The sequence below is a fragment of the Leptodactylus fuscus genome, chromosome 3, assembly GCF_031893055.1.
Source record: "Leptodactylus fuscus isolate aLepFus1 chromosome 3, aLepFus1.hap2, whole genome shotgun sequence".
Taxonomy (NCBI): domain Eukaryota; kingdom Metazoa; phylum Chordata; class Amphibia; order Anura; family Leptodactylidae; genus Leptodactylus; species Leptodactylus fuscus.
The window spans coordinates 16,346,154-16,368,965 of record NC_134267.1 but is presented as its reverse complement, the minus strand read 5'-3'; the positions used below and the strand labels follow the sequence as shown (position 1 = coordinate 16,368,965).

Sequence of the window (22,812 nt, the reverse complement as noted above, 5' to 3'; positions counted from 1 at the left end):
AATTGCACGACTGCATCAGCAATTCTCCAGGCGCCTGGCCCGGCTGCAAACCTCAGCCTGCAAATGTTGCAAACCTCAGCTGACCCTGCAGCATTAGTTGACATGCTGCAGGTTCTGAACCCGCACAGCTACGCACTTTGCACTGCAGGTTTTTTCTGCATTGTGTGCTTCTTTCCCATCCATTACTGTTAACCTGCTATAAACTTGCCCTGCGTGTCCCCAGCCGAAAGGAGGATTTTTTTTTTCTTGAGATTTCTTCTTTTTCGCTATTTATTTTTCATATAACCGGATGCTACATTAACCACATTAAACTTTAAGGAGCTGAGACCTGTTTTGCCGCCATGACTGGCAGGACATAAATAAATTACGTGTTTTACCCTCTTAAATGATTTCTGCCTGTATTATCATTATGCACAAATTCCTGCAAGATTCAACTTACTTACAGGCAGCGACTTCCAATGTAAGACAATTTCTTAAAGGGGCACCGATGACTAACAATGAGTGAGTGGGCACTGACTGAGTCAAAAATTCAAAAAGTCTCAAAATTGCAACTCTTACTACTAAGCCTAAAATAGTTTGTGACCAGGGTCCATAGACACCATTGTCCAGAGCAGACTCTATTGGTCAATGTCACCCCCTTTTTTCAACCATTTCACATTGCTCTATTTTTATAGGATGAATCACAAATAATTTATTATATCTCATATAGGATAAGGCCTGTGTGGACAATGTAGGCAAAAAATAAAAACAGAGGCAGGCTCTATTTTGGAGACTGATCATAGATGCCCATTAAAATCTATAGGTTGGTGCAAAAATTGGCCCATGCAGTCCATGCTGGGGCAGGGTCTTAAAAGACAAGGCCCTTTTAAGGCTCAGCCATGTTCAAATTTACAAAAAATTGATCCTACCCAGGAACTCAAAAGTTTATATACTGTATTACCCTCTGCCCACAACTTGGTCTGCGTGTTGTTGGCGTCGATGATCCACCTATATTCAGCAAATTGCTGCCGTCGATGGTTTGCCTGCTGCGGTGTTTTGGCAGCTCTTAAACTGTCCTGCTGCTAAACTTGTTCCTCGCACCGTGCCTGTGATTGTTCCGGCATCTCAGCAGCTCACTGGGAAGCCATATAATGAGTGTGTTGTTAGTGTTGATGATCCACCTGCTCCGGCGTTTCAACAGCTGCCAAGCTGGCCTGTCGCTGAACGCGTTTCTCGTGCTGTGCCCATGATTGTTCCGGCATCTCAGCAGCTCGCTGGGAAGCCATATAATGAGCGTGTTGTTGGCATTGATGATCCGCATGCTCCAGTGTTTTGGCAACTCTCAAGCTGGCCTGCCACTGAACTCATTCCTCGCACTGTGCCCGTGATTGTCATAGCTCTCGTTGTTTGTGACATATTAGATTTTCTTTTTCCCGACATGTTTAAAATTGACAAACTGCCAATTTGTATTAAAGGTGTTTGCCCATGTCAGTTTGTCTGCACTGCCTGGAGCAGATCAAATAATATGCAAATGTATGTACACAATCCAGTGTTTACACATAGAGATAACAGCCCTGGGACCTGAGATAAGGCTGCTGAAGGAGCAGTGTAATATAGTATGTGAACATAAATTCATAGCAGTCATGATGTCATTTACTGGGATAACAAGTAGTCTATGTTTTAATCGAGGTTACAAACTATCTACGTGCCAAATTTCATTCAAATCCGTTCAGCCGATTTTGCGTGATTGAGGAACAAACATCCAAACATACAAACACACAAAAGCACAAAGTTTCACATTTATAATATTAGCAGGATAGGATAGAAAGAAAGCAGAGTACTACGCGTTTTGTGTTGCAAGTAAAATATAAAACAGCATTACAATGAATTTTTCCGGGTTCTCCATCTTCCTTCCACCCTCCAAGGACCGTCTTGTTAATGGACTTCCTAAGAATTGGGCCCCAGATAATAGACCACGGATTGGGCCACGTACAGAATATACAATGCCTAATACCATAGACTCTATACTAAAATGAACAAACAAGAACATAAGTCATCAGTTTTGTAAAATATAATTTAATAAAATTAAAAACTCTTCCATGAGTGTCCCATAGTCCGTGACGTCAGCCATGTCCACTCGATATCTCCTAATAGTACACAGTCCCAGCTACAAAACACGCTCATCCTCTGCGTTACAATCATTACGTTACTATTTGTACACGTTCCTTGTGCTCATTGGTTCAGCCTCGTACGTGGAAGCCTTGTGGACTCTAAAAGACGAGAGCTAGAAAACAAAAATGGGCAAAAAAACGGAAATTGAAAAAAAAATCAAGCGGTAATAACAGTATTCTGCCCTGTGGATATTGCTCGTTCTGAATGCTACAGCCCATACTGCATGGTGGATCGTGTCATCAGATGACATCTTATTGCAATGAAGCTGTTGTCCGGGTTGGTCCATTTTGGAGCCATTGGATACGTTGATGGTGGTTATTTGTCACGTTGTATTACCGAATTTATTAGAAAAACTTGCATAATAGGAGTAGAAATTGTTACTTTTTAGGAAGTGCATGGAATCATATGAACACATCACCTTTAAGACAAATGTAGCAGAGCTAAAGTTGGCTTGAGTTGGTTTACTTGCTGCTCTACCAATAACTACAATCTTGTGCGCCAAGTGACTCTCAGCTTTGCTACATATGTACATGTTTGTTACACCCGGGCCCAAGTATGAATTTTTGGAACCCCTATGCGTTAAAGCAGATCTGTCACATTACTTTGATATTAGAAACACTAGAAGAATACACAAGTCTCATAGTTTGAGTCCGGCTATATTCCTGAGCACACCTATTACACTGACAGATCTGCTTTAAGTTATACAATATATCTAAAGGGATATCTTCTCTCTGCGAGTAATAAGAGATGGACACTTCTAGTCAAAACGAAAAACCTGGGTGAAAATGACAGTGCTAGCAAAGAGACGGTTACATCGAGATGACTCAATTTCTCAAGAAGGGCCTTATGTAGGCCTTGAAGTGGTGGTTGCCATTCTAGATTTCTCAGTGGTGCATTCCATATAAGTAGTGTTGGGCGAATCGATTTGAAATGAAGGATTGGGCCCAAATATTCCAATTTGGAATTAGTCTTGGACGAACTATAATGGCTGCCGGGGCATAATTTGCGGGAAATTACTATACTCTGGGGTCTCTTCAGATCTCAGAGTATAATAGGTGGAGGCCCAGGGGAGGTGTAACAAATGAAAACCTTTATACTCTCCTTCCTTCACGAGTTCAGCGTTCTGTATCTTCCTCCTCTCGGCGAAGGAAGACCAGATCACCGGGCCCGAAAGAGGTGACGGAAAGTGAGTATAACATTTCTTACCCCTCTTAAGCGACCCCAGAGTACATCATTTCACATCCGGTTCTATCCAAACAAATTTGGAGCAAACTGGAGGATTGATTTGTCCAAATAACAAAACGAATCCTCAGTGCTTCGCCCATCTTCAATTCTAAAATTACCAGTCATCATTGGTCTTGTTGACAACTTTTTGAATATTAAAATTTTGTTAACTTTTTAAAAGATGATTATTATTGGTCAAGACATTTTAGTTCAGGGCCAACCCTTCAATAACCGCACCACTAAAAAGTTAAAAAATATATAAGGGAGACAGCTCAGTACCTTAAACGGGTTGTCCAGCAGCTACAACTTATCCAGAGGATAGGTGATAGGTATCTGATCATTGGGAGATTGACCACTGGGACCCCCATTGGTCTCGAGAACAGGGGTTACGCAAGCATTCCATTCAATCTCTATGAGAATGTCGGATATAGTCAAGATAAGAACCATATTCGGCCATATTCTTCAATCCCATAGACTTGGACACCCAGTGGGACACCTGGAGATCAGACACCCAATCTTGTGAATAGGTTCCACAGGATAGGTAATAGGTATCTGATCATTGGGAGACTGACCACTGGGATCCCCATCGATTTCGAGAACAGGGGTCATGCAAGCATTCCATTCAATCTCTATGAGAATGACGGAGATAGTCATGATAAGAACCATGTTCGGCCATATTCTTCAATCCCATAGACTTGGACACCCAGTGGGACACCCAGAGATCAGACACCCTATCTTGTGAATAGGTTGCACAGGATAGGTAATAGGTATCTGATCATTGGGAGACTGACCACTGGGACCCCCATCGATCTCGAGAACAGGGGTCACGCAAGCATTCCATTCAATCTCTATGAGAATGACGGAGATAGTCAAGATAGGAACCATGTTTGACTGTATTCTTCAATCCCATAGACTTGGACACCCAGTGGGACACCCAGAGATCAGACACCCTATCCTGTGAATAGGTGATACGTTATTATTGTAGGACCACATTTTTAAAGTGGATCCATTATCACCAAAGTCTATCTTAGGCGACCATTTTAGTGGGCCAAACACTGAGGCATAAGGGCATAACAATAATGGTTTAACCCAAACAAAAATGGTTATCTCCATTGTATTCTGTCTTGGATCCAAAGTGAAAGACCAATGAATATAAATGTATAGGAATTTTTTTTATAATAAAAAATGTTCTAGTACTACTGGGAGCTAAGGGTGATGTGACCTTATAAAAATATAACCCTTTGTAGACATTGACCTCTTTCCTTTGCCCAAATTGTTTGTGGGAAAGAAATTCAATGTGATCTAAGGGCTATTCCTCCTTCCTTGTTTCCTAAATTTTTTTATAAAATTGGTAGTTAAGGATATACATGACATAGAGAATGCCAGAGGAAAATAAGTCTGCAAATTACATTGCCTCTTTACTCGTTCCTCATGGGCGTGACCTTTTGTTATTCTGTCTAAATGGAGATTTAAGGTTCACGCCCATGAGGAAGGAGTAACATACTGGAATTTGGAGACTCACTTTCCCTTGACGGCCCAATGATATGTATATCCTTGGATACCTCTGAAGACATCTAGCTCAATAAATACATCCTGATTTTTTTACGAAGTTGTCATTTTTTTAGCAATCTAGAATAAAATTTAACAACAAAAACATAAAAATTTTTGTTTCCAGGTTCTTTAACATTCCACTAAGGACTGGCGTGTCTATGACGTTTCGGACGTCTTCCATGCTTTCCTGACAAGTGCATTGAGGCACCGTTGTATGCCAATCTTCAAGCAAAATGGATTTGCCGATAAAATACATTCCTCAGGCCTAAATTAAAAAAATAACAGCTATGGAGGTTGTGTGTCTATGCGGAATAAGGCACTGATAGAAAGTTTCTTAGGTTAAAGGCTGTACAGTATCTCGTAACGACTTCTCCAGTTAAACGTAGTCCGCGGACCGTCCCTTCCATTTGCCAGTCAGATCCCAAATTTGTAGGTTTTTTTCTGTTTTAACAAAATTATTAAGGTTATATTATAGAACATTGCATGTATTATGGCACGGTAGAAAAATGAAAACAGTCTGGGCACCGAAAGGCATCAGACGTTGTGGAATTTCGGAGTCTTTTTGAACTACATATTGGATAGTTTTAACAGTACTGTGTGGTCGTCTTTGTACGTCATTTTCCGAGCTCATGCAGGCTTTAAAAATGCTGGTAGTCTTAAGTATGGCAAATGTAGTATTTAGGCGACAGTGAAGTCGGTAGGTGGAGCTACTTAAAGTTCTCAATGACGGCGATCTCATCTGCAGCACAGTGCGGAGTCAAACCATTCAGATACATGCTGTCGCATTTAGTCACAGAGGATAGCAGTTCCTTCTCGCTGGTCAGGTGGTTGACGGACAAGGTTCTCTTGCAAGGCGTCATCTCCTGACTTGGACTCATACCAAGCTCTGCGGATAGCTTTCGCTTAATAGAGGTAGCCCGTTGGAACTTGTCATAGATCTCCACACTTAGACGCCTCCGTGTCTCCTTGAACTCCGCTGTGACATTCGCTGTCCACTCAGCGGCATGCGCCCTGAACTCCCCGACCTGCAAGAGAGAGAGAAATTGTGAAAAGTGGAAGATTTTTTTGGTTTTGCATTATATAACAACCTAAAATGGTTATTAAAGGGTTTGTCTGGCTAAAGCAATGAAAAAAAATCAAATAATCTAATAGGTGTCTCTCCAAAGATTCCAGCACAGTTGGCATTGTTTCTCTAGCTCTCTCCATTTCCAAGCAATTGTTGTAGCTTGTTTCAGCACTATTAGGCTCTTTGCTGTCAGGTGGGCAATCCCGGATTCCCAATATTTCTGCTCCAGACCAGGACCACCCACTTGACAATAGACCACATAATTGTACTGAAACTAACAGCATTGATTGCTCAGGAATAGTGGGTGCTAGGGAAAAAAAATTCCAACTGTGCTGGAATCAATGCCTATTGAAAGATGCAATAGGAAGAATATGCAAATCTGTCTTCCATGATGTAATTAGGAAGTCAGCTGCTGCCTCAGTGTTGCAAACCAATAGAGGGCGCTCACTGGAATGTGCAAGCCTGTCTTCCCTGATGTAGTTAGGAAGACAGAATTTCAGTGAAATAACCCAATAAAGGTTTGTTCCCTTTAGCATCATTCCAGTGAGCGCCCTCTATTGGTTTGCAACACTGAGGCAGCAGCTGACTTCCTAATTACATCATGGAAGACAGATTTGCATATTCTTCCCATGGTTCCTTGCGAAGTGGAGTGCTAAAGGCTTAATAAGTCTCCACACACCTATATGGTGGTCTCTCCCCAAGGAGTGACAATATCCCCTTAACCCTATTGAAAGATGCAAAGAGATGGAGTTGGTGGAAGGGGTGAATGGTCCTCAGTAACTTATAGTTGTATGACTTCCCCAGCAAAATGGGATTGTAAATAGACGACGACACCCCTCCTCTAACTTCATTAAGCCCCATCTGCTTTTGCTTGGGTAATGCCAAAAGAATGGTTGTTCATGTCATGCATCAGGTCCACAATAACCAGTAACCATCTTACAGAGTTACTTGTAGTTCTAGAGGTAGCTGCCAACAAGGAACCATCCTCTATGATATCCTATTCATACTCTTTATGTTGTAGCTTGTGATATTATTCTAGGTCTTATACTGTAGGAATAGGCCAAAAAGTTGTATGATACACACACACAAGCTTCCCATTATTCCCATTCCCTCCACACGGTAATCCTGTCCCCCATACCAAAACACCGAATCTCTCTTTCACTATATGCATCTGTCCAGCTACTATATTTGCCATATAATGGACTATTTCCTCCTTTCTGACAGTGGAAGGCGGTGTATCAGAAATATTCTCACTTCAGTGCACCAGTGGGCAGGGGTGATACATTTGCAATGCACAGACTGCGAGCCAAAGAAAATCAGAAACGAGATCAAAGACTCTAGTGGAGTGAGGGGGACCTATGGGCACCCCGGCCCTGTCGCAACTGAAACTCCTATACTTATACCCAGGGTTAGTAACCTCCACAACTTGGAGGATCAAAAGATGAAGTAACGTCTTTTGCATAACCATCGGTGACCAACGGCACTTTAATGTTCCTGGGAAGGCGACCTGGAACAGTTTACTGCTAAATGTATTCAATGTATTCTAATCATTGTATTACGTTCCACGCCGGTTCTTGAAGGTAAATGCACATCAGAGAGTCAAGCGTCACGACTCGGGAGATCAGAGTCCTAGATCCAGATTGAATCAATAATTAGTATTTTCCAATGTCTTGTATCTAGGAATGCATTAAATGGAGTCCTATTGAAGTCCTCTCGGTCCCGTCTAACCACTCGCTTCACTTCATAATTGCTTGAGCACTTTGTATTCTGATTGATCAAGCAAATTTCTGTTGCATTAGGGTAAATTGGGTTTAATACGTTCTGCGCACACAGCGGTAAACAGACTGATGTATATTCCTAGGAACACAAAGATAAATGGACGTGGAATTAGATCTCATTTACTTTCCATTAATATGAAACGTTATTTAGGATTTGCAGTCACCATATAAAAGACGGCTTCTTGCGAATCCTGCACTTTGATCCTGTGTTAAACGATATTGCTTTTCATGTTTCTTCACTGGAAAAATGCAAAGGTTTGAAAAAGTCTTGTATTCTGCGTTATCACTATGTACAGAGCCAGAGAAATATAGAGGTTCATGCACAGAGTAACGTGCAGACCCAGTATGGCAGCATATTGGGTGCATAATGGAGATCAGAGACAGGTTAGACTCAAAAAATCCAAATTGTTTGCTTTTATTATGACACCAAAAAAATGGAGATGCGTCTCTCTTGGGCCTCCTCATGGGGTCCGGCACTCTGTCCCCGGTGATGTCTGGCACTCTCCTATCATGTCATGCACCCAGGGTGACCACTGAGGCCTGTGGTTGGGTCACCAGCAATCACTTATTGTTACTTTGTTCTTCACTATGTATTATAGATAGGTTCCTCGGAGCCCTGACAGTGTCATACACTATGTATTATAGATAGGTTCCTAGGAGCCCTGACAGTGATCTACACTATGTTTTATAGATAGGTTCCTAGGAGCCCTCACAGTGTCATACACTATGTATTATAGATAGGTTCCTTGGAGCCCTGACAGTGTTCTACACTATGTTTTATAGATAGGTTCCTAGGAGCCCTGACAGTGTCATACACTATGTATTATAGATAGGTTCCTAGGAGTCCTGACAGTGTCATACACTATGTATTATAGATAGGTTCCTAGGAGTCCTGACAGTGTCATACACTATGTATTATAGATAGGTTCCTAGGAGCCCTGACAGTGTCATACACTAGGTTTTATAGATAGGTTCCTAGGAGCCCTGACAGTGTCATACACTAGGTTTTATAGATAGGTTCCTAGGAGCCCTGACAGTGTCATACAGTATGTTTTATAGATAGGTTCCTAGGAGCCCTGACAGTGTTCTACACTATGTTTTATAGCTAGGTTCCTAGGAGCCCTGACAGTGTCATACACTATGTATTATAGATAGGTTCCTAGGAGCCCTGACAGTGTTCTACACTATGTTTTATAGATAGGTTCCTAGGAGCCCTGACAGTGTTATACACTTAACCTTACATGGATCCATAATACTGCTGTGTGCATGAAACCCAAGATAAGCAATGACAGAATTAGTAATTTGACTAGAGCAATCCAGGGGCAACATCATGGGGAGGCAGATGGTGGCCTGTGTCACCTAAATACACCAATAACACCTGCATGCAGGGTATAACAAAGCTATGGTGTGTGTCCTGTCTTGTTAACCCTTCACGATGGACATAACTGCATAAATATTACAGTTCATCACAAGGTAATATCTGCCATATCATAATTGGTGACACATTAAATATTTGTATAATATAAAAGGGGCAACGTTCAGATTTTTTCTTACATACAACTAGTGCAGTGTCTAGGTAATAGTATCATACACAGTCCAGATGCTTTACAGGACCCAAATAAACAATGCTAAATAGAAATATAAAATAATTTAAAAAATAAAATAAATATAAAAATATTTAAAGAGGATTGTTTTTCTTTTTTACCAGAAAGAATGAAAGAAAAATATACTGTCAGGGATCTAAATATCTACGCTCCTCTTCCCAGCAGTTGTCATTCTGCATTTGCCACATGGCTTTGGCTTTAAGGTTGCCATGTCTACCAGTCCAACTTTGGCCGGGTCTGTTCAGTCAGTCATAGGTTGGAGACTTAGAGCCAATCAGGACTGTACTTTAGCATCCAATCCAGGGCTGAGGCGGGGTATTATAACCTGGCTCTGACACTTATTACCTGCCTGTGATTACATTAGTATTCTGGCTCTGTCTTCCCACAACTATCTCCCAGTACGTTTCCAGGTTTTCTATTATTTCCTTGTTTTCTGGTTTGGCTTTTTCTCCTAGTTTATCCTTTTGCTGATTTGGCTTTATCTGACACCTCCTGGACTTGACCGTGGTCTGCACTTCTAAAATTCCCCTGCCTTCATTTTGGTTATTTCTTTAGCTGCTTAGTTTTTGACTCTTTCTTGTGTATTACTCTATTGCCCACAATAGGGTTTCTGGTCTAGTCCTTTGCCTACAAGTGCACCTATTTTCTGGCACCTTTTTTGGGGTTGCCGTCTGGGTTTCGAGCTATGACGTTCATCCTGACTTGTGATGGTCTTTGGCGAATACCTCGGGATAGCCTTAACTTATATATACATGACAATGAAAATTGGCTGTGCAAGTCTATTACCTTTTGGGAATTGCTTAGACAGCAGTTTCATAAGATATAGACTAGTATAGACTAGTGCAGTGCCCAAAGAAGTAGCATCGTACACTGTGCAGATAGCGCTATACAGTTCCCAGATAAATAAAATAAAATAATCAAAGGGACAATGAGAATTGTCTCTTAAAATACCCATAAGTCACCATATATGTGCCATACAATGTCCCTTTAAGTACACAACACCAGTCAGCACAATACAGGAACACCGGGAATGAAAACCTAATGGCCTCTCTAAAAGTAGCGACGTGTCAAATGTAAATTTCCGGAAGAAGTTAACAAATCAATGTGGTTATATGTGAGCATAGGAGCTTTCATCCGTCCATGCGATACAGCGGAGTGGGATATATACAGCATATATATATATATATATATATATATATATATATATATATATATATACTGTCACCATGCCGGAATCCCTTCTCAATACCGTCAACATCAGCAAACAAGTTAATGAAATAAAGCCAGTGATATCTATGTCTTGTCATCTCCGGGTCTACACAAATATCATGCTAATGTAACGACACTTCAGCAACCTCAAGCGCACTCAATAATGGAATGTAATTACATAAAGTGGCTGTGCCGGTGATATATACTTATTAGATGGAGGGGAACGGCTTTATTGTCAGCAATATATACCGTGTTTTGCACACAGTTAGGAAGCAGCTTGCTTTATTAACAAGTATGTAATGTTCTCCCGTATCTATTATGTACAGCAAATTAATTCCCTGTGGGCTGTTAATCCACCTGCGAAATGAGATCCGGGGGAGAGGAAGAATAGGAATTACACAACCATGTAAAGTACCATTAAAGCCCTAAAGATATAGAGGTTTACTGGTGGTTTTACACATGATGTATAAGCCATTATTATTGCTCATACGCTACATATTTGCTTTTATCTTCCTTTGGTTGCGTCTATGTGTTGTTTTGCTCTATTTTTTTCCCCATAAATACATCGTGAAAATTTCTTCTGTTTTTGACCTCCTTTTCCCACTAATCATATTTTTACAATAGAAGTCTATGGAGAAGGGAGGCGGAGATGAGACCTCCTCAAACAGAGAGACATCTGCACTATAGAGAGACTGTTTTCTTTCACAACTGGCAGAAATGAGTAGTGACGGACGGCAGGAGTACACTTGAGACAGTGGGGTGTGATATACAAAGGGTTAAACGTTTTCCCTCCCCCTTACCTGTCTTCTCTTCTCCGCTTATACTTACCGTCCCATGGTCTGTTCCTTCTTCTGTCTCTCCCCCTGCTGTTTCAGTGTAAATGGTTTCGCCTGCCTCTTCTTAGCCGTGCGGGCACGCCCCCTCGGCCTTTTCTATCGGCAGCCGGCAGCCTGTGACAAGCGGCGAGAACGTCTCTTCACCTCGCGCGATGTCCACGGCAGGTAGGCCCTCAGAAAGCGCCCTCCTGGATGTTATCCGGGAGGGTATTTGAAGTGAAGGAGAATCTTTCCTTGCCCGCTTGTTAGCGGGTGCAAGGCAAGATCCTGCTCCTACTGCAGCGCCGGAAGGCGCTGGTGCGCGACGTCGGACGGCTAGGCGCTCCCGTCCTCCAGAGCATCTTAGCCCGAGCGCTTCCCCCCCCCACAGGAGGCGTGGCGGGGAGTGTTTGGAGAGGTTAGAGGCTCTGGTAGGGCCTTTGCCCTCTCTCCTCCCGCCGTCCGTTGGCCCCTCCCCTTCCGGCGGATCAGTGTCGGCGGCCATTTTACCCACTGCCGCCAATAGTGCTACTGTTACCTACCGCAGCATGGGTTCCAAGGAGTCTGTAGAGGCCCCCCCGGCGCCGCCATTAACCCCTCCGGTTTCACAAAACCCTGTAGCCAATGACATCCAGGGTAATAGATTAGACAATGCGGATATGCAGGCCGGTAATGGGTCCCAGATCCTTCAGCAGTATGCTTCAGTTACCCCTCCCCCCGCCCAGCTTTCTCCTATTTATGGTATGCAGCTTCCATCTGAGCATTTCTCTGCGGCAGGCCACTCTGCCCGCAGGTCCCATAGGCGGGATAGGTCACCTTCAAGCTCCTCCTCCTCATCCTCTGGGAGCCGCCCTAGGCGTAGTCGCCGCAAGGGCGACCGCAAGTGTGCCCGGAACCGGAAGCGGGCTAAGCCCTCCAGGCGCACTTCTCGCTCCAAGGTGTCGAGATCATCCAAGCGGCGTTCCCCATCATCGTCTAACTCATCATCCAGCTCGGATGCCTCGGCCCGTTCGGAACGTCGGCGTAGAAAGAGGCAGGTGCCTGAACCCCCGCAGGAGCGGGCGTCACGTGAGGCCAGTCGGGCCAGCACGGCACCACTTTCGGTCCCGGCAGTGGAGACCCCTGCTGTACCGCCGAGTGGTGAGTGTGATTTTGTGGGTGCTTGGGGGGTTACTGACTCTAAGAATGTACTTCCTAAGTTAAAAGCTTTGGTTTCTCAGCTTGAGCAGCAGCATGGGGTGGCCTGTAACCCCACCCCTGCTGCTGGGTTATTTAAGGATTCTTTCTTCTGTGGGGTTAGCCCGTTAGGGGCTCATCTAGATGATGATACGAGAACAAAAAATTTTAATAATCAATATGTTGACATCTGGTCCCTCCTCTCTGTCGACCAGCACACGGTGGACAAAGAGCGTCGGGTGGCTACTGAGAGGGCGGTCGATAGACGCCCTCGAGTAGCTAAAACCATTAACAATTGGATTCAGGCCTTCTCGGTTCTGGGCTGTATTATGGGCCAACGCCATCCGGAACGTTGTTCGGAGCTTTTCATTTATATGGACACCATTTATGGGGCGTATAAATCGCACGGGGGTAGCGCATGGTGGCGCTATGACGAAGAATTCCGGAGGCGTTTGTCCATGCAGCCTGAAATCGGGTGGGCTGTTCAGGCCACCACAGTGTGGCTTCGTTTGATGATGGCTCAGAAGCCTACCCCCTTTCAACCTGGGGCCGCCGCGGCGGGGGCTTCCCCCTCCGGCGCGGTGGCCGTGCGCAGGCCCGGAACTTGCTGGCTCTTCAATGAGGGCCACTGCAGGTTCTTCGGACTCTGCAAATTCAAGCATGAGTGCTCCACTTGTGGGGGCACCCATGCCGCTGCCAGGTGCACTAAGGCTTCCAAGCCGTCATCAAAGGCTGCGCCGGAGTCCAAGGACTCCGGTGAGCGTGGAAAGGATGCAGCCGTGGCTCGGCCGCTACCCTGATTCCCAGGCTGCCGCTCAGCTGCGGTTTGGTTTTAAATTTGGATTTTTTATCCCCTTTTTGTTTTCGAGAACTCCCGTTTTTGCCCAAAATTTAAAATCTGCCCGGGATAATCCCGATGCCGTACGTGATAAGGTGTTCAAAGAGGTCTCCCTGGGTCGTATGGAGGGTCCTTTTAGCGTCCCTCCCTTTCCAAATTTGCGCGTGTCCCCCCTGGGAGTAGTGCCTAAGAAGGAGGTGGGCAAGTTTAGACTTATTCACCATTTGTCCTTCCCTAAGGGTTCCTCAGTAAATGATGGCATTCCGCAAGAGGAGGCCTCAGTGTCTTATGTGTCTTTCGACCGTGCGGTGGACCTTGTTCGCCGCGCTGGTCGTGGGGCCTTATTAGCTAAATCGGACATTGAGTCGGCGTTCCGCCTTCTCCCTGTGCATCCTGATTGCCATCATTTGCTGGGGTGCATGGTTGATGGTCAATATTTTTATGACACCTGTCTCCCAATGGGCTGTTCCATTTCGTGCCACTATTTTGAAATGTTCAGTTCATTTTTAGAGTGGGTGGTGCGATCTGAAACTGGCTCTAGCTCTATCACCCATTACCTGGATGACTTTCTTTTTGTTTCTCCTCCAGGTGATGGTCGTTGCCAATACCTCCTTGACACTTTTCGTTCCCTCATGAATAGATTCGGAGTTCCCCTTTCTGAAGAGAAGACGGAGGGCCCGTGTTCTTGCCTATCCTTTTTGGGAATTGAATTCGACACGGAGGCGATGGTATATCGTCTTCCTGCCGATAAACTCTCAAAATTGCGTGATCTATTGATGGTTTTTTTTAGCTGTTTCAAAGGTTACTTTGAAACAGTTGCAATCCCTCTTGGGCCTTCTGGTTTTCACTTGCAGAATTATGCCAATGGGTCGTGTCTTTTCTAGACGGTTGTCCCTTGCTACTAGAGGTATTTCTTCTCCTCGTCACCATATCCGCGTTACTAGGCCGCTCAAAGCGGACTTGCGGGTATGGTTGTCCTTTTTGGACTCCTATAATGGGCGTACCTGTTGGCAGTCCCCTGAAGTTTCCAATTCCGATCTGTCCCTTTTCACGGATGCCGCTGGCAGCTTGGGATTCGGTGCGGTCCTTGGGTCTCAATGGTGTGCGGAGCCCTGGCCTGACGCTTGGCGTGAGGCGGGTCTGTGCAGGAATCTCACGGTTCTGGAGCTCTTCCCCATTATAGTTGCGGTCGAGATTTGGGGAGACCAGCTCCGGGACCGTAGGGTTCGGTTTTGGTCAGACAACCTTTCTGTGGTACATTGTGTTAATCACCTTTCTTCCTCTTCTCCTCCTGTTTTAGCATTGTTGCGGCATCTGGTACTGCGTTGTCTCGAGTTTAACATATGGTTTCGAGCGCGTCATGTGCTGGGTGTCGCGAACTGTGTGGCTGATGCCTTGTCCCGTTTCCGTTGGCAGGAGTTTCGGGAGTTTTCCCCGCAGGCTGCGTTGGAGGGTATCCCGTGCCCGTCCCACTTGTGGGATTTAGTGGGGAACGTCTGATGCCATTAATTCAATCCTCCGTCGCTCAAGCCACCTGGAGGGGACATGGTAAGGCCTGGGGAGAATGGTATGCTTTGTCCAGTGGAGTTGTGGATTGGGGAAATCGTAATCAGCTCTTACAGCTAACTATTGATTATTTGCTTTTCTTACGTAGTTCGGGTGTTTCCGCCTGCGTCGCGCAGCGCCGTCTCGCGGGAGTTGGTTTTTTCCTGAAGTTAGCCGGGTTGGCGGACGTCACAGGGGATTTTTGCATTCGACAAGCTCTGAAGGGATGGCGGAAGGAGAATGTACAGAAGGATAGCAGGCGCCCTATTACTTATGATTCCCTTACCCGTTTATTAGTTTCTGCCCCACGATTTTGTTCTTCCCCGTACGAGGGAATCCTTTTTGCGTCGGCTTGCTGTTTAGCGTTTTTTGGGGCCCTTCGGGTTGGGGAACTGGTTTCCCCTTCGCGTGCTCGGGTGGGTGGTTTATTAGACGGCGACGTTTTGCTGGGTGAGTCCTCGATCCGGATTCGTATACGGCGCTCCAAGACTGATGTGCAGGGTAAGGGTACGTGGCTATTACTGAAAGGTATTCCTGGTCCGGTTTGCCCGGTCCAAACGATTACTAATTACCTGCAGGTTAGACCGGCTTCCCCGGCTTTCCTGGCCCATGGGGACGGGTCCCCTTTGTCCCGGTACCAGTTCGAGGCGCTACTTAAGAAGGGTTTGACCTTTATCGGTTTGCCTGCTTCTGAGTTTGGCACGCACTCTTTTAGAATAGGAGCTGCGACAGAGGCGGCTCGCGCGGGTCTGTCAGAGGAGGAGCTTAAGAGGATGGGGCGCTGGAAGTCCGGTTGTTATTCTCGTTATGTACGGCCGGAATTGGTCATTTAATTTTCTCTCCTTCTCTTACAGATCAGCGGGATCCTGTGGTGCTCATTTTGGGTCACTCCTATGTTTTTTGGGCTGCCCAGAGGGCCGAATGCAGACCTGGGGGGAACAACCTCGGCTTTCAACAGATACAGGTGGTCTGGAGGGGCGTCCGAGGGATGAGATGGTCGCAGGTCCTATCTGAGGTAGTTGATTTCAGCCGCGGCGTGGATGGCCCAGTCATACTGGTCGTTCACGCTGGCGGCAATGACCTTTGTTTTGTGCGCATGGCAGAGCTCCTTGCCGTAATGCGTTCAGACTTGGAGCGTTTTCCGGGGTTTTTTCCGGAGTTGATTATAGTGTGGTCGGAGATTGTCCCACGTCAGCGTTGGCAGGGGTCACGTGACGCTGCTTCCGCTGAACGGTGCCGGCGCTCTGTTAATGCGCGCATGGCACGCTTTGTCAGATCCCGTGGCGGTGTGGTGATTCGTCACCATCAGCTGGAAGGGGATAACTCCCGTTTGTTACGTCCAGACGGGGTACACCTAAACGACATAGGCCTCGACATTTTTCTCTCAGGCCTTCAGGACGGGATTGAGCGGGCCCTGTTCTTGTTGGGTGGGGGTCGGAACCCGGTGTAGCCACTCGGGTCCCTCCGTGGCGGTTATGCAGAGGAAGTAGGGGAGATTCGGTTAAGACCGCCCCTCTGCGCGATGGGCGGGGTCTATTCTCCCCTGTTTATGCAAATGTTTTGCACTTCATGTTTACACTTTTGGTTGCCATGGTAACTGTTGCCATGGCAACCTTATGTTTACGTTTTATAGTTTTATAAATAAACAAGCTGTGGCCGACTTTCCCCCCACGCAAGAAAAGTTAACTGTGGTGTCTGTGTTTTATTTATAGATAAGTAATTTTGTCCATAAAGGGGAGGGGTACTATGGTGTAAGTTCTTTCATCCCCACTGTCTGACTCCGATTGAATGCTGTAGACAACTTCATATCTGTCTCCTTCCCTTCCTCGCCTCCCCTCTCCATAGACTTCATTGTAAATCAATCCGCTTTGTGTATGGCGTACTGACAGAAGGTCTCAGATAAAAAGTAAAGACAGGAGTAATATTTGCGGACGCAGGCTCTTTTCTTTAGTGAAGAATATTGCAGAGTTTGGTCCTTCATCTGCTTTATAGAAAAAAGTAATAAAAGTTGACATAGACTTTAATGCATTGACTCATATAAAACTGCTGTTCAGGGATAGAAGGTAAACTACACTGCCCAATATTCACTTTACTAAAATCCACATCATGTCATATACTGATGATGTCACAGGGTCAACCCTGATTTTGTCCACCATGCTTTACACTGCAGCCGAGTAGCTTCCATAGATAATAGCCTGCTGTACTAAAACCAGCGCCGCACCTCCCATGAGGCGACCTGAAGCGACCGCTTCAGGCGGTGCTATGCCAGGGCCCTGGGGAGGGCGGCATTTTTGCTTACCTAAGCCAGACCAGGACAAGCTGTCCTGGACTGGCTTAGCATCACCGAGCGGTGGATTGGGGAGGCCGCTGGAACAGTGCTGCTCCAGCGGCCTCCCCTCACGCAGAGAGCAGGTCCTCTCCATGCCTGCTCTCTGCCTGCTAATGCCGCTCTGTCACGCCCCCTTCGCTCCGCCCCCCTTTGCTCCTCCCCTCCCCGCCCCGCCCCAAACACCCAGAAACATTCACAAAACCTCCCAAAAGCAACAACAACAAAAAAAAGAGATATTTGCATACACCCTTCGAGAAAAGTTAAGGGGGGGGGGGGCGTCATCAGAACCTAGCACCCCAAAACAGGGTTCCCCCCTTATAAATCCATTGCAAAAACAGGGGCAGCACGATGGCTCAGTGTTTAGCCCAGCAGCCTTGCAGCACTGAGTCCTGGGTTGGAATCCTGCCGAGGGCAACATCTGCAAGGAGTTTGTATGTTCTCCCCGTGTTTGCATGGATTTCCTCGCATTCTACAAAGACATAGCACCATGGCCATGACTATCCTGTGCAGCATATTAGGGGAGAGGTGAAACCTGGGAAAGATGGCCGTCCCCCATAAGCATGTATAGAAAAAAAAAATAAAAAGGGATAAATTTTATCGGTTTTAATAAATTAATTAAAATCTTTGGGGGCCGCTGGGTTAAAGGTCACGTTATATGTAACTTGGGAACGTTATGTGCTGGAAAAGGGGGCGTGGCACCACATTTAGTGTCCAAAGGGGGCTTGGTGATACAAGGGAGGGCATGGTCATAAACAGGGGCATGGCTTTACACCCTTCTCCTGGACCCCCACCGAAATATTGGTATTCGCTAGTGGCTGTTAGCTAAGGGTAAGAGGGACGGAGATGGCTCTTGTCTTCATTTATAAGAAGGATCTTCAACTACCAGATGACACAGACCGCGTTTCCAAGCAATCGCTAATATCCTTGTGCTGAAATCTACCGTTTCTATTTTTCGCACGCCAGTAAACAATTCTGTGTATCCAGCAATATGGCGACATGTGCTCCATGTAGCGGCACTTGAATCAATTATATTTTCCAGTTCATACTCTATTAGGCTTTCAATTAGAAATCCTTGCCTGTCTTTAGTTACAGATTTCTAATGAGTTTTCACTTATGCCATTCACTGTGCGGAGAAGACAGAGCGCAGCTCTCGGGCGGTAATGAATTCAGAGACTTCCTCCTCATTCATTCTCAGCCGTTCTGTTCTCTTTATAGAACCCAATGTTCTCGCGCTTGATGACAACCTTCATTTTATTTATTATCTTGTATCTGAAAATATAGAAATCAAATTATCCTTTAAACAAATACATTGAGTTTTCTGCAAATGGCAATTGGAGGGGTGAGACGGAACAACATGATAATCGTCCATTCTAGGTCGGAAGAGGCGCACGGGCTCTTGGAAGACTTGGAGGTATTGTGTTGGGTGACAATGACTCCGCACTTTACCGCATAATCGCCGAAAAACGGCTTTTGGTGGATTACTTTATTATACTTGAGACACAAATGGGTTGGTATTGTTAGTATCTGAGGGGGAGGCATTGCTGACGTAAGGTGAATTTTTTTAGATCTGTTCTCGTGGTCTGCCATTGCCATGATGCTGTCCTTGTTGGGTGGTTTGGCAGAAGGGGTGCTGTTGGACTGCTCGGTTGTTCCCCCTGTGGGTGCCGTGTTGCAGTGCTGGTGGTCGCCATGATTTGTCGCACCAAACTGGCTTGGACCAACTATACAGACGGGGGTGAACCAACCTTTTTTGCCGCCTGAGGCGGACGACAGGAAGCTGCCCCCCCCCCCCCGAGGAGGGGGTGGGGCAGAGCGAAGGGGGCGTGGCATAGCGGCGAGAGCAGGCAGGGAGAATACCTGCTCTCTGCCTGAGCGTGAGGGGAGGCCGCTGGAGCACAGCTGCGTCCACAGGGACTCCCAAATCCACCGCTCGCTTCCCGTGCCGGGCTGCCGTGACGCTAAGCCAGTCCAGGACAGCTTGTCCTGGACTCATGGGCGAACCTGCCCCTTTCGCCGCCCGAGGTGAAATACAGAAAGCCTCCTCCCCCCCTGCCGGGAGGAGGGGGCGGAGCGGAGGGAGCGTGGCGGAGCGGAGGGGCGTGGCGAAGTGCAGGGGGCGGGGCTTAGCACCGCTCGCCGGCAGAGAGCAGGCACGGAGATGACCTGCTCTCTGCCTGAGCGTGAGAGGAGGCTGCTGGAGCAGCGCTGCTCCAGTGGCCTCCCCAAACCACCGCTCGGTGCTAAACCAATCCAGGACAGCTTGTCCTGGACTGGCTTCGGTAAGCAAAAATGCGCCCCCCCCCCGGGGCCTCGGCATAGCGCCGCCGCTGCGGTCGCTTCAGGTCGCCTCATGGGAGGTGTGGCGCTGTATACAGAGCTTGTCGTAAAGTGGCTAATGGTCTAATATACATTGATCAATATGTATACTAAGAACCTCGTGCTCATTTTTGTACATTTTGAGCAATGTATAATAGTGGGATCGCAATAAATGTCACAATGCTAAAGTGTGTAAAACTCACTGCGGAGGACTTTCTTGAGTGCGCCTTTCACCAATTCTTTGTTTCGGCTAAGGACTCTTATACAGTATTGCATTCCATATGTTATTTTGATGCTGCTATGTTAGGATAAAGCCTAGATTGTATGGGAGTCTTTATATGTATACCAGGCCTATTACTGTATAAGAACCTGTGGTCACATGACTGTGCTGTACAGGTCCTGAAGTCAGTGAGTCAGTAAGTGCATAGACAGTATGACATATGTATGACATGTTATTGATTTCTAACTGATTGGTATTCTTCCCCGTGACATGCAAAGTGGATAAAATGGTACCAAGGAATTGTGGGCCCAGGACAGGAGCCATCACGGTGGATTAGCCCTGTTGAAGACAGCCCTATAGGTATATATACAAAATATAGAGGTGACATCTTAGAAGCGTGACCCAAGGAGGAGATAATATCACCTCAAGACCTATGGGACCCTGCATTTGCAATAATACCAGATATGTTTAGTTTTTATAAATATTTTACCATTTTTTTAATGTAAATTTTGAGCTCACAATGTACATTTTGCCCTATCAGTATGTCTTTGTAGTATGGGAGGAAATCCAAGCAAACATACAAACTACTTGCAGATGTTCCTTGGCAGGATTCGAACCCAGGACTCCAGTGCTGCAAGGCTGTAGGTCTAACCAATGAGCCATTGCTTGCCCGAATAGGTCTCCATTTTTGTACAAAATAAAAAATTATTTCTATTCATAGAATTTTTTTTTTTTTTTACAACAAACTTTCAAATAGCCATTATTTTTTTATTTTTATGTTGACCTAGCTTTACGAAGACTTGTTTTTTGTGAGACAAGTTATATTTATCAATGGTAACTTTTGGACTGAACATAACTCATTACTTAAGGAAGAAAATGTTTTTTGTCGGTATGCAAATGAGTTCTCTCGCAGCACTGGGGCCGGCCCCTGCCCTCAAACAGCACTGGGGGCGCCCCCAATACTGCGAGAGAACTCTCCAGCGCCGCCTCTATCTTCTTAAGGAACGGGCTCTTCACATTTCTTCTTTGGGTGCTGTGGATAAAACTTCTAGGCCTTGGGCAGAGCTGACTGCGCATACCCACAGGCCGCAAGAAAATGGCCGCTTACTTACTGTGTAAGCGACCATTTTTCCTGTGGCTGTGGGCATGCGCAGTCTGCTCTGCCCGAGGCCTAGAAGTTTGAAGCCACTGCCGGAAGAAGACGCACAGAGAGGCCATTCCTGAAGAAGATGGAGGCGGCGCTGGAGAGTTCTTTCGCAACACTGGGGACGCCCCAATTGCTGATTGAGCTCTGAGGACCGCCCCCAGTGCTGCGAGAGAACTCATTTGCATACTGACGAAAACCAGGATTTCTGCCAAACGGCGACGCAGAGAAGCCATCTAAAAGTTAGGAGAAGAATAACCTTTCTTAAGTCTATTCCTACGTGTGATCGACAAAAAAATCTATTTTAATGGTAGAATATGCCTTTAAAAAAAATGGGTATTTTTTCTGGAAAAAATGGATTTATTTTTTACATTTTTTTTTAAAAAAATAAACTTTATCAGATTTTTTGTCTTATTACGGGTCTGGCCTGGACACCCTTCTGATTGCTCGTATAATACATGGCAATACTCTTGCACTGCAGTGTTTTATTTTTTTTTAATTTATAATTTTTGTTCCCAACCAAAAGAAAAATAACTTGTGGGCAACACGGTGGCTCAGTGGTTAGCCTTGCAGCGCTGGAGTCCTGGGTTTGAATCCCGCCAGGAACGACATCTGCATGGAGTTTGTATGTTCTCCCCGTGTTTGCATGGATTTCCTCCCATTCTACAAAGACATACTGATAGGGGAAGAAAAAAAAAAAAAAAAACAACCTGCGAAGGGAAAGTGATGTATTTTTCTTGGTATGATTCACCTCTAATAAATTGCTTCTACCTTTCGCAGAATCTCCTGGCCATCGGCGGTTGTTTACACGGCAAACTGCGCCTCTGGACAGGATTCACGGGCTGACTTATTAACTCTACAAAGAATTCCTTTCAGGCTTAATACATTAATTGCTTGGACTCTTCTCCGCAGCATTAAGGAAAGAAAATCCTTCAAAGGAAGTAATTATCGCAATGTGTACAGGCCCAAGAGGCTTGGAACCATCACCGCGTGCAGAGTCCAGATTCAAAGACTTATTAAGCAATTTTCACCAAAAACAACATTCATTACGTGAGTCTATCAGAATCCAAAAATGAAGTCGTTTTGCATATCGACGATTAAAAATGTCCTCGTGATTTGTGTATATAATTCCTATGAAGGCCTATAGGTTTCCATGTGACAGACTACAAACTCATCCTGTGTAGTCTGATACTGTAAGGACTCTATAGAGATGATGTGCCACGTTCGGCTATCATTAGGATCATTACTGTTAATGTTCATTATGATCATTGGTTGGGCTCAGATATAGGTTTATCATGGGTGTTACATTCCATAAGCCAAAGCCTAGTAGTAGGGCTCCGTAGTCAGAAGTAGGCCCAGAGTGCTTATTGTTGTTGAGGTTTTTTGTTTGTTCTTCTTATTTACTTAAAAATATCAAGAGAAAAATTTGGGGGGCAATTTAGGTAAGACTCGTGTATTATACGTCAGTCTGACAAACAGGCAAAGGGAACGGGAGATTGATGAAGAGGTTTCGGCTCTTTTGGAGTAGTTCATGGGCTAGTTATGATTGTGGGTAATGGACGGGGTATTCAATGGATGGGGTATTCAGTGGATGGGGTATCCAGCAGACGAGGTATCCAGTGGACGCAGTATTCAGTGGATGGGGTATTCAGTGGATGGGGTATACGGTGGACGGAGTATTCAGTGGATGGGGTGTACGGTTGACGGGGTATTCAGTGGATGGGGTATATGGTGGATGGGGTATTCAGTGGATGGGATATATGGTGGATGGGGTATTCAGTGGATGGGGTGTACAGTGGACGGGGTATACGGTGGAAGGGGTATCCAGTGGATGGGGTATCCAGTG

At 45.7% G+C, this 22,812-nt stretch overlaps 1 protein-coding gene across 1 annotated transcript in view; it reads right to left on the bottom strand.

The window, feature by feature from the left end:
- Positions 1-5,370: 5,370 nt before the first annotated feature.
- The window catches only part of KCNK2 (potassium two pore domain channel subfamily K member 2), a 72,954-nt gene continuing 55,512 nt past the window's right edge, over positions 5,371-22,812 (bottom strand). The window contains exon 7 of the mRNA XM_075267161.1: positions 5,371-5,951. Coding sequence (XP_075123262.1) covers positions 5,634-5,951 — 318 coding nt within the window. The 3' untranslated portion in view covers positions 5,371-5,633. The remainder of the gene's footprint in view (positions 5,952-22,812) is intronic.